General features: G+C 40.4%; 2 protein-coding genes and 1 long non-coding RNA gene across 4 annotated transcripts in view; 1 reads left to right on the forward strand and 2 right to left on the reverse strand.

Moving 5' to 3' along the window:
* lrmda (leucine rich melanocyte differentiation associated) overlaps positions 1-2399 on the reverse strand; it is a 211703-nt gene extending 209304 nt beyond the window's left edge. The window contains exons 1-2 of one of the 2 annotated variants that reach the window (XM_080287617.1): positions 2146-2399; positions 1502-1602 (exon numbers count right to left, since the gene is read on the reverse strand). In XM_080287617.1, coding sequence (XP_080143743.1) covers positions 1502-1602; positions 2146-2187 — 143 coding nt within the window. In that variant the 5' untranslated portion in view covers positions 2188-2399. The remainder of the gene's footprint in view (positions 1-1501; positions 1603-2145) is intronic. The other variant, XM_026190901.2, reaches the window with a different exon arrangement.
* A 4631-nt stretch (positions 2400-7030) lies between these two features.
* Positions 7031-7618, reverse strand: LOC145419568 (uncharacterized). Its single transcript, XR_013900860.1, has 2 exons — positions 7254-7618; positions 7031-7150 (listed from the first exon to the last, which is right to left on the reverse strand). It is a non-coding gene; the product is annotated as an uncharacterized LOC145419568 (long non-coding RNA).
* A 1622-nt stretch (positions 7619-9240) lies between these two features.
* Positions 9241-10765, forward strand: part of znf503 (zinc finger protein 503) — a 2875-nt gene continuing 1350 nt past the window's right edge. Inside the window, exons 1-2 of the mRNA XM_026190779.2 lie at positions 9241-9828; positions 10192-10765. The exon at positions 10192-10765 is cut by the window's right edge and continues 1350 nt beyond it. Of these exons, the coding sequence (XP_026046564.1) occupies positions 9574-9828; positions 10192-10765 (829 nt within the window). The 5' untranslated portion in view covers positions 9241-9573. The remainder of the gene's footprint in view (positions 9829-10191) is intronic.

Below are 10765 nucleotides of genomic sequence, written 5' to 3' on the forward strand. Positions count from 1 at the left end.
GAAAATAAAGCAGCTTTGAAAATAAAATCTAGCCAAATCTAAAGCTAAATCATTAGAATTAAGCATGGTATAAGATCACTTTTTCCACTACCAAACCATCAATCAATATTGCACAGACATGAGCCCTAAATGGTTCAAGTATTGCTTGGCTTACTTCTGCACCACTTCTCTGTGCATACCACCCTTTGAAGTTTAGTAATGATATCTGACATCTGAGATTAGCTGAACTAAAAACCAATAATAAATTAGTCATTTCTGAGTCATAAATATTTCATTCTAAACATGAAGCTCTTAACGTGACAGCTTCAAGGGCAACTCACATAATGCCCGTCTTGATATCCCCAAAACCCACAGACATAAGAGTTGTTGCAGTCTCATGCCATAATGCTCCCTGTGAGAGATTACGTGCTTTCACTTCCTCTGAGGAAACGCCTAAAAACAATTGGTGTCAAACAGTGTATTCAGTACAATGCTTAGTCATGTGACAAGGTGTAATACTATATAGGACTTTTGCTAACTGGTTTAGGAACCTCACGTATGGTCATCTAATCAAAAAAATATTTATTGTGAGCAAAAAGGACACTTGGTATCATCTTGCCTACTGTTAGCTATTTAAAAACGTAAATGTTTCAAATTATCTGACTATATTTGAATGAAGAGCATGATAGGATACTGATGGTCAAGGTAATGAGAATGCAGCTACAAATCTTTGTTTTACCAGTTGCAGATGTTTAGACAAAACAAACAAAAGAAAAATGTGTGACAGGTTTCTGTATATCAGGCTTAGCCAAGGACCTAAAGATCTCTGTTTGCCCACCGTAGCAGATTTACAAGGACTGTGACTTACTCAACACCCTGTGCAAAGGTGAGCTCTGCACTGTGTGTGTAAATTCTGTGATAACAGATCATGGGCTTCCAAGAAACTCATGTTGGCCCATTCAGATATTCCTGAACCTTAAAAAAGATTTTTCAATTGAGGGGTTTTGCACTATATAAATCCATTTAAACTCCAAATACCCACTACAGACAACTGCCTCGAGACAACAATTTCTAAACAGAAAAGGGCCCAACTGAGATGGCTTCATGGCCTGACAGTCATGAAAGGGCTTCAGAAACAAAAGCACCTTATAACCATCATCTCTTTTCTTTTACTTGCCACATCAACTATGCTAGTCCTGCTGTTGAAATGGCAGCCCCCTCTGAAGCGGCTGCCATGAGGTGCTCCTTCATGTCCTGACAGAGGAATCTTTTCTTCTATTTGCCCCTGAATTAGCATGTCACATTTATCGATGATGCCTTTTATCCCGCCCCAGCGTGGCACCAGCCCAGTTCTAACACTCGTTCAGCTTTCTGATCTTCTGATGACACTGTGACCACCTGTAAACCCAGGGTACACATTCAGTTGCACCTGATGTGAAGACGCATGTCTCCCAGTAGCAGGCAGAGGAAGATGTAGGAAGATGTGCAGCTGATTACATGTTGTGCGCTTTGCTAATCTTACCTGAGCTGATTAAAACTCAGATCCAGCCTTCGTGCAAACTGGCCATAGGTCTCTCCAAGGAACTCTGGAATTTCCTTACAGTCGTGCCCAATGTATGAAATCTTTGAAAATTAAAAGAGAGAGACATATAAAGACTGCATCTCTGACGGGGGAACAGACACATTTTTCATGATATCCCAACAACAACTTTTTAATTAAATCTGAATAACATACACAGCCTTATACTGCAACACTTGGCGAAACAGCTGGATAGGATGCCTCACTGTAAAGCCGGATGGTTTCTAAACTACACCTGTCTTTCTGTTTATGCGAAGGGATAACTAATCCTTTCCTCTGTATGCTTTTCACTTCTGCCCCTGTGAACTTACATTTCAACAAACCGCCTTGCACTGGGTACACTTTATTACATTACTTATTACGGAGTTTATTTTTGTCAGTGAAGCTGTAAAAGAAGCGAAAGTCACATCTGTAATGCTAGCTTCAGCGTGTCACATGACTCCAGTGAAGTCGAGGAAACAAACACAGCAGCATAACTTCAGCGCTAGTAAATTATTTAGAGTGGGGCTTAAATAATAAAAAAAAAGTGCCACATTACACAAGCAGGGGACAAAGTCTGAGAGAAACACTCTCCTAAGCAAACTTACCTGAGTCCCATTCAATGCGACCAGCGACTCGTTGTTTGCCATATCTTTCTCGCCCACTGCTTTTACATCAACTATCCGAGTCACTGCACTTAAAAAAAAATCCGCTTACGAAAGAAAGACGTTACGTTTTGCTTTACGTTAAGCGCTGGTGTTTGTGGGTGAAGACCGAGTGCTTTGGAGAACTAGTGGCGATTTCAAATTGACTTTACTGTTTCCGCGTGCCGTTTCAATCAGCTGACCTGCTGTTGTGCGGAAGCACGCGGTCGCTGTTGCTGATCAAACCTGAGTGCTGACTGTTTTCCTAATGACAACATTAGATTCAGACTGGATGTGTGCACGGCTCTCGGCTAAAATACTGAAACATTGTGGAAAAAGAAGTCCAGGTAGGTAGAACACCTGGTCTCAGTAAACCATACGGGGGAGAGGGGGCGTGGAGAGCCATACTGGTAATAAAACATACATATACACTAAAATAGAGATTAGATCAAACCTGAAGTAAAATCATTTTAATTGCCCATGTTAGTCTGAGAAGCTGCCTCTATTTAACCAGAGCGTTATGGCGGTTCTTTACTGGGGGGTTACATCAAGTATGTAAGTATTTTGGATGTAAAGCTATAACATAGCAATCAAGAACCTCATTTTGAGTCAGTTTTCCAAATGGCACTATCTATGGTAAGTCTTGACAACATCTTCCCCTTTGACCACACAATTGGGCTCAGTGCTGCCCCCATCGCCCTTGACAAGTTTCTTATTTAAAGGGTAAGTTCACTCAACTTTTTCCTTTTCTTTTTCTTTTTGCATAAATGATGCTATGTTTATCTCTGAGTTCAGTGTTTCTCATACGTTGGCTTTAAAAAAAAAAATTAATAGATTCAAAATCAATTGTTATGTGACTGAAGTTCAGACGTTTAGGTTAAATTCAGAGTGTTTATTTAAAAAATAGGGTTTATAACCATTTTTTAACATATACCCCATTTACAGAGGCTCAAAAATAGTTAGACAAATTTATATAATTTCAAGCATGAGGCTTGTTTTTTAATACTTGGATGAACAGCAATGACTGGATAAAGTCTAGAACCCATTGGGATCTCTAAATCCTGTGTTTCCTCCCTTATGATGTTCTATCTGCCTACCGTTGCTGCTTGTTTGTGAGTCGTTCTGCATTGAGTTTTATTTTCAATAAATGAAAAAGCACGGACTACTGGGTTGAGATCAGGTGACTAACTTCACCATTGAAGAATATCCAATTTCTTTGAATGCTTTGACACATTATCCATTTGCACTGTGAAGCACTGTCTGGTCAGTTTTGGAGCATTTGATTCAGTCTGAGCAGAGAGTGTAGTACCCTGTACACTTCATACAATTCATCCTGCTGCATCTATGAGCAGTCACTGCTGACCTGGTTTCACTAGCAGCCATATGTACCCACCCCATAACATTAGCTACATCCATGTTTGACAGATGATGTAGTATGCTTCTAAGCTTAAGACCTTTTTCTCCTACTACATACCTTTCCCTTTCCATCATTCCGATGCTAGCCAAGTTCATCTTGGTTTCATCTTGGAACTGTTTTCTGACAAAGTATAATCTGTCCTGCTTGTTATTGAGCATAATCAGTAGTTTGCGCCTTGTTCTGAATGTTCTGTGTTTTCCATTCATGTTGGTATCTCAGTTTTGTGGACTTTGATAGCGATACAACTTTACTTAACCGATGAAAGAATTTGTGATTATCCACTTTCAGGTCTTTTGGTTTTGTTGAGCTGATCAGTCTTTCTTTTTAAGAGACTGTCAATTTTGCAGAGATTTAGATCTCTCAGATAGATTTATTTTGTTTTTCCAGTCTAATGACTACCAAAAGCTTGTTCCATATTTTAAAAGCTCTGTCCAGACTTCATAATTAGCCCTTTTGTTTCTTCCACTTGATGTGGAGTATAACATATTTGTCCTGCTAGTTATAAAACTAAACATGGTGTCAAAGGTCTGTGAAATTGCAGCATTCTGTGATCATTTTGTCCAGACCACAGTACAAAAAACTGCAATAGTTTTCCTTTTAATATTAGAATGCACTGGTCTGTGTACAGAATGTTGCTGTGGAGCACCAAACCTAATATTACAGAAATATGTTCCAAGACCAAGATCTTTGAATTTTTCAGTTGTTTGAAATTTGATATATAAACACATGTATGGATACTGACTGTCTCATTACACAATGACAGACATTTGCACGAACGATCTGGGATTTACCTTTGACTTGAATGCTCCTGAGCACAAAAGATAGTTTTGTGTCACTGCAATGAGGCTACAATTTGTGTCGGCTTACCAAACGTGGACAACAAAAACATTGCCTAAACTGATGAGTCTCAGTTTGAACAGCACAAAAGCACAGATCTATCCTGCCTTATGTCAACAGCTCAGTGTTGTAATGGTGTGAAGGATATTTTCTTGGTAGACTTTTGGCCCCTTGGTTACAATAGAGCATGATACACAGCCTGCCCAAGTATTGTTGCTGACCTTCTCAATCTCTTTACGACTGCAGTGTATCCATCTTCTGAAGGCTGCTTCCAGGAGGATAACACACCCTGTCACAAAGCTAAGATCATCTCAAACTGGTTTCTTGACAGTTCACTGTACATACGTGGCCTCCACAATCACCAGATCACAATCAAGTAGAGCAGCTTTGGGATGTGGTGGAAGGGCAGATTTGCATCATGAATATGCAGCTGACAAATATGCAGGAACTGTGTGATGCTTTCTATTTGGACCAAAATCCTCGAGCAGTGTTTCCATCGCCTATCCAACAAAGAATTTAAGCAGTTCTGAAGAGAAAACAGGGTCTAACCATATACTAGCAAGATGTACCTAATAAATTATCTGATGTAGGTATCTTGTATATCTGTATAAAAGCTGCTAATAACTTTGTGCTAAGTAATTAAGGTTTGTTTCTTACAAAATACTTACAACCACATATCTTTTATACTAGTTTTGAACCGTGCTAGTTTTGTCAAGCCACTTTTTCAGATGCAGTGTAGTCATGCATCCTCTTGTGGTCAAATATTCTTTTCTGGATCATTTAAACGTGATTATTATGGATGGGATATTATATATATTCTAAATATATACTTACTTGTTATTAACAAAAACTATATACTTTTCTTACAGGCTATCAGTCCTTAATTTTGTATGTGCAGTCAAAGACTGACGTTCCCACCACAGTGCTGTGTTTGTCCTGCTCTAGTTGAAGCTTTGGCAACAAGTAAGCTGACTGCTTTAATGAGGTATGTCGCAGTCCTGCTTACTTGTGGGTCACAGTGGTTCACTGTTTAGAGACATTAGAAAGTTTGTGAGCGCCATAGGCCTGCTGCTGTTCATTGCACATTGCTCAGCCAGCTTGCCTGCTGCATGTTTTGTGACGTCACCTAAGACCTCCCACACGCGGAAAAGCTCACTCTCTCCCCGCCGCTCTCCCGGAGAGAGAGTGAGCGAGGGAGAGTCTGCATGGCTTCGGTCCTCGCTGTGTTCCTTGCTTCACTTCGACAGTGTATTGAGTGGTTGTGTTTGAGTAATTCCAAACAGGGTTTCTTTTAGACACAAGGACTACGTCTTAATGTCGTTACACTGTTGTTGATGTTTTTTTTAATCGTTTTTACCTCTCTGACGTTTTACATCGGAGCTTAGTAGGCAATGATTCCAGGTAATGTCGTGTCACGGACTTTCCTGTAATCCTGTCCTTCCACGGAGTTTTAGAGGGGAAACAAATCTACTTCATGCATGTACTTTAATAGTTTTAATAGTCTGCTATCCTGGCCAGTCCACATCTTCTTTTATATTACTGCTACGCGGAGATTCTGTGCCTCTCTGTTGCTGTCTTTGTACACTTTAATTATTGCTAGAATATATTTATAAATAATAAACGGCAAACGGTCTAAAATGAAATTAATAACTTTATGGTAACGTCGTGAATAGCTCCCAAGCAGTTTGTATATAGGCCCAAAATAAAGTAGCGTTTACACCATAGCCTTAAAAAAAACTGAAGATACGCATTTAGGAAAGTTGTTTAATTATATATTTCATATTTAGTTTGGCTGCATAAATCAGCCCTAATAATGAAATGTGTTCTTCCTCGCTTCATCACAACAAGTCGGCTCTGTAATCCTACAAGTCCAACATAAAGTATTTCCTCGCGAGATGTAAATGGTTGTATTTGCATGCGGAGTGATTCATAAACATGTCAGTGTTATGAAATATATGGGGGATATTAAAACTTTCTATTTAAATATCATGAATTATGGTCGCAAAAATGTGTTCCCATTTAAGAGGAATGCCGAGTATTTTGGTGTCTGGTGCAGAAGCCCATTCGTCATAGGGACAATAAAGAGGGTTTTCGCCTGACAGTGAAAATTTATGGTTGCCCTTCTTTGCCCTAATAACTCACATATTGTGTCACGGACTGACATCCCTTGCAGAAAATACCAAGCCTGTTATCAATCACACATCTTTGCATATTGTGAAACGTCCCCCCTCTTCTTTTCTGCAAGAAAGAAAAAAAAGAAGACTGAGAACATTCGTAGAAATAGAGATCCGCTTACTTGGACTTTTTCCTTCCTCCCTCTCTTAGAAACACACATATTACGCTGAGAACAACATGTCTTATTTAGAAGTCGACATCTATTTATATTGCATGAGATATGTAGACAAGATAGAGAAGATAGTTATTAATTTCTTTATTAGTGCACCATTAACAAAGTTGTGGGCCTATAAGGTAAAAACTTTTTTCCTATCTGTCTTTTTTTTTTTATTAGTCTTTTGCAAGTTTGCTCTGTAAACGTTTTATTATATTCACTCCAAAATGTAACTAATTTAAAAAATATGGGACTCGAAAAAAATGTTTTTTTTATTTTGCATTTTTATTTTTCTCAAAAAAAAAAAAATACAATTCAGTAAAAATAAATAAAATATTTTGCAGCCTTGACTGTCCACTCCAGGTTTTCTTGCTCTCCGTGTTGACCTGTCAAGCAGATTACCACAGAAAGAGATTAATGGCAGAGGCGGGTTGCAATAATAATCGTTTTGTTTGATGTGACAACTTTGATAGGCGTTGATTTACTTACAAACTGATAGGCTTTTAATTGAGCGCCTCCATCCCGATTTAGATGAAAGGAAAACCACATTGAAAAGCTGCCCGATTGCCCCGCAGCCTCAATACTGATTAGCCATCTCAGCGGTGAATAGTTCAAGGCATTTTAAACTTCTTTTCTCAACGGCCTGACAGACCATTTCTCTTCTTTTCTTTCTCCCGGTCCGCGTTTCTGCCCGTTAAAGAAAATAAATCATTTCCATTGTATGTAAATAAAATCGAGCTGACATCAATATAAACTGTCTGGATTTCTTTCTCTCTTTTTTTTCAGTCGTCTTTGTTGTTCTTGTTGCAGATGACAGTGTGCCCGAGGCAGATGACAGGTTTTAACAACACAATGGCAGATGCGTTTAGCCCCCCCTCCCTAAAATAATGGACATGGTTCTGTTTTGAGAGACCGCAGTGTGTGACCGGGTTGTTACACATTTGAATTATTATTAAATCTTGTAAATAGTTATACTGCGTCCATGCTATCCAAGAAAGAATAGAGGCTATACATATAGATAGATAATGGGAATATGAATTCTACATCCCTGCACTGTTTATTTAACTTTCCGTTTTGTGTGTGTAATTTTTTTTTAAACCCAGGATTTTCTATCCATTTGTTTACTTCGTGCATTTTCGATAGAGCACGTGTTTTTTTTTCTTTCTTCCCCCCCTACCGCTCTTTCTTTGCTCCGTGATCCACCGATTATAGCAAAAAGCCGTTTAACACTATTAAAAACCAAAAGCTTCTCCGTGGAAATCAAGAGCTGAACTGCAACTTATTAAAGTTTCATCGTGTATACCACCACCGATAAGTTTTACGAAGAACTCCAAAAGTTGCCGATTTTATTTAATAAGTGGCTGATATGGAGTGAAATCAACGGCTTTGACTCTGATACCCTCCCACGTCAACGCGGGCTTGTTGGCTACCGTCGATGCATCTTAAAAATTAAACCTTGACACGAGAATCAATTTATTTCCTCTGAAATCTTGGGTGTCTCTTGCAGAATGTCTCCCTGTCTCTCCCTTTCTCTCCCCCCCCCCTTGTTCTTTTCCCGCAGTCGCACTGGCATGTAATCAGCCACAATAGCTGACATAAATCAAGCAGTGGATTGACAGCCTCTGACAAATAACTGATTGATTGCGGTGGAGCAGAATTGACACTTGACGGAGGGGTGGAGATAGAAATAGAAGGGCGGTGTATATTATACTGAAAACATGTGACATTCACATCCCTCCATCACTACATTGGTCTATTCCTGTCAACGCTTGTCTGTTTAGGGAATTCGAGCTGAAGTGGTTGGTTTTATGGTTACCGGTGGAAAGCAGTCCCAGTGGCGGACGGTCGTAAAATGCGCGAACTTTGTGCGTCTCTCAGGTTGCGAACAGTCGGAGGAAAACGAACAAAAACACTTGTTAATGTAACGACAGAATCAGATGTGATAATGATTTTATGATGGACACTTTAAAAGCTTTTAATGAAGAAGAAAAAGGTTAGAAATATATGAAAGTGCTCATGGAAACCAGTGAAGAATCATCCCTTCTGAAATCTAGATTAAAATCAATGTGTAGTGAACATTAAGTAAATAATTTAAATATCCACTGAAAACAGGACGAATAAACTGAGTCCCATTTATCCCCTCGCCCCTGAACAAAACTTGAATATATCAAATATTAGATCAGATAAATGGATGATCCAGAGTAGAGCGACTATGTTTCATGATTGTTAAACATAATAAGTGTATGGATCGTTCTTTTATGGTGTTATTTACTCTTCTGCACGCTGTTGTGTCCTTATCGCCACTATTTGTTTCTCTAACTTGTAAGCGTTCACATTAACCAATATATTTAACGCTATCTCCTCCCCCGAGCTGTCAAAATAGAGGCGCTTACAAAGAGGAGAACGTCACATCCCCTTGACCCTCCAATCACCTCAGGGTCCCATTTGATTGGAAGGCGGCAAAGGCTTTAATCTCGGACTAATTCAGCTGCTTTTGAAGTGAAAATTTCTACCAGTTCGTACTTCGGGAGTACAGAGCGAGGACCTGCACACAGACGCACACACAGGCGCAGCGCTCATGGTGCAAGACGCAGACACGGATCTGCGATAACCTCGCACCGTCTCCTTCCAGCTGCCGCGCCTTTTGCTCCGTTACTACCAGGATTACCGATTATTGAAGCGTTTTCCGATTCTTTTTCTCACCCCACCCCACGGCAGAGAGGCTCGGTGCTTTTTTTTCCTCTCCACCCAAATCTTTCTTAATGAATCTGTGGAAAGCAGCGTCACTACATTTCTTGACAATTGGGACATGATCACATCGCCCTCGGCGTCTGCCTTAAAAAATAGTGATATTTGTGTAGCGTGGGAAAGCAGCAGTTCTCGGAATAGAGGCTCAGCGAACGTCAACAAGCCTTTTCTCCACTCCGCACCTCCGTCTGATCCACTACGGCAAGCGAACCGTCTTCCCATCAAGGTCTTGAAAATGCTTACCGCACGGTCGGGACACATTTTGCACCCGGAGTATCTGCAGCCTTTGCCTTCGACCCCTGTCAGTCCTATAGAGGTAAGCGTGGATTGAATTTGTTTTTAGGGAATGCTGTTTCGTGTGAAAACGTCCTGGGAGTCTGTTCCTCTTATTCTCTGAAATCGCCTGTCCTGTTCCAAGTGTGGCTCCAGCGTTTAAAGCGGTTATTTATATATAGATATGTATGTAACACATATATGTGTTTGGTTTATTTTTTGGATTATTTTTTTGTGTAGTTTTGTTCAAGAAAGACCTCTAAATAAATAATTACACCTATATATTCGCTTTAAAACACCAAGGAATATCCCGATTAAACGTTCGCCCCCGGGACTGTACTCAAAACAAAGCTGCAGATATGCGTATTAATAGTATTTATCAATCTTTTTATTTTCTTCTTTGCAGCTAGATGCCAAGAAAAGTCCGCTGGCTCTGCTGGCGCAGACCTGCTCTCAGATCGGCAAACCGGACCCGCCACCCTCCTCCAAATTATCCTCCGTAACCTCAAATGGATCTAGTGAGAAGGAATCTAAATCGGGCCCTTTGAAACTGAGTGACATTGGTGTGGATGACAAATCTAGCTTCAAACCTTATTCTAAGCCTTCAGATAAGAAGGACTCGTCTTCGGGCGTTTCAGGCGGAGAGAAGTCTGGTTTCCGAGTGCCGAGCGCCACCTGCCAGCCGTTTACACCGCGGACAGGCAGCCCCAGCTCCAGCACTTCAGCCTCCCCTATGCCATCGGACGGGAAATGTGGGGAAAGGGATGAAAAGAAAGAGTCTGATTGTAATAAAAATGGCTCTACGGACGGCTCTGGCACCACTAGCCACAGCAGGATAAGCGTGAGTTGTGGTGGAATTAACGTGGAGGTGAACCAACACCAGGAGACGACGCCTGGCAGTAAAACCACCTCCTCTTCGGAGTCCTCATCTGTTACTTCTGTATCCTCCGCATCCGTTCTCGGGTCAGGACTTGTGGCGC

This window comes from Astatotilapia calliptera, chromosome 13 (genome assembly GCF_964374335.1).
Source record: "Astatotilapia calliptera chromosome 13, fAstCal68.1, whole genome shotgun sequence".
In the NCBI taxonomy this organism is placed as follows: Eukaryota; Metazoa; Chordata; class Actinopteri; order Cichliformes; family Cichlidae; genus Astatotilapia; species Astatotilapia calliptera.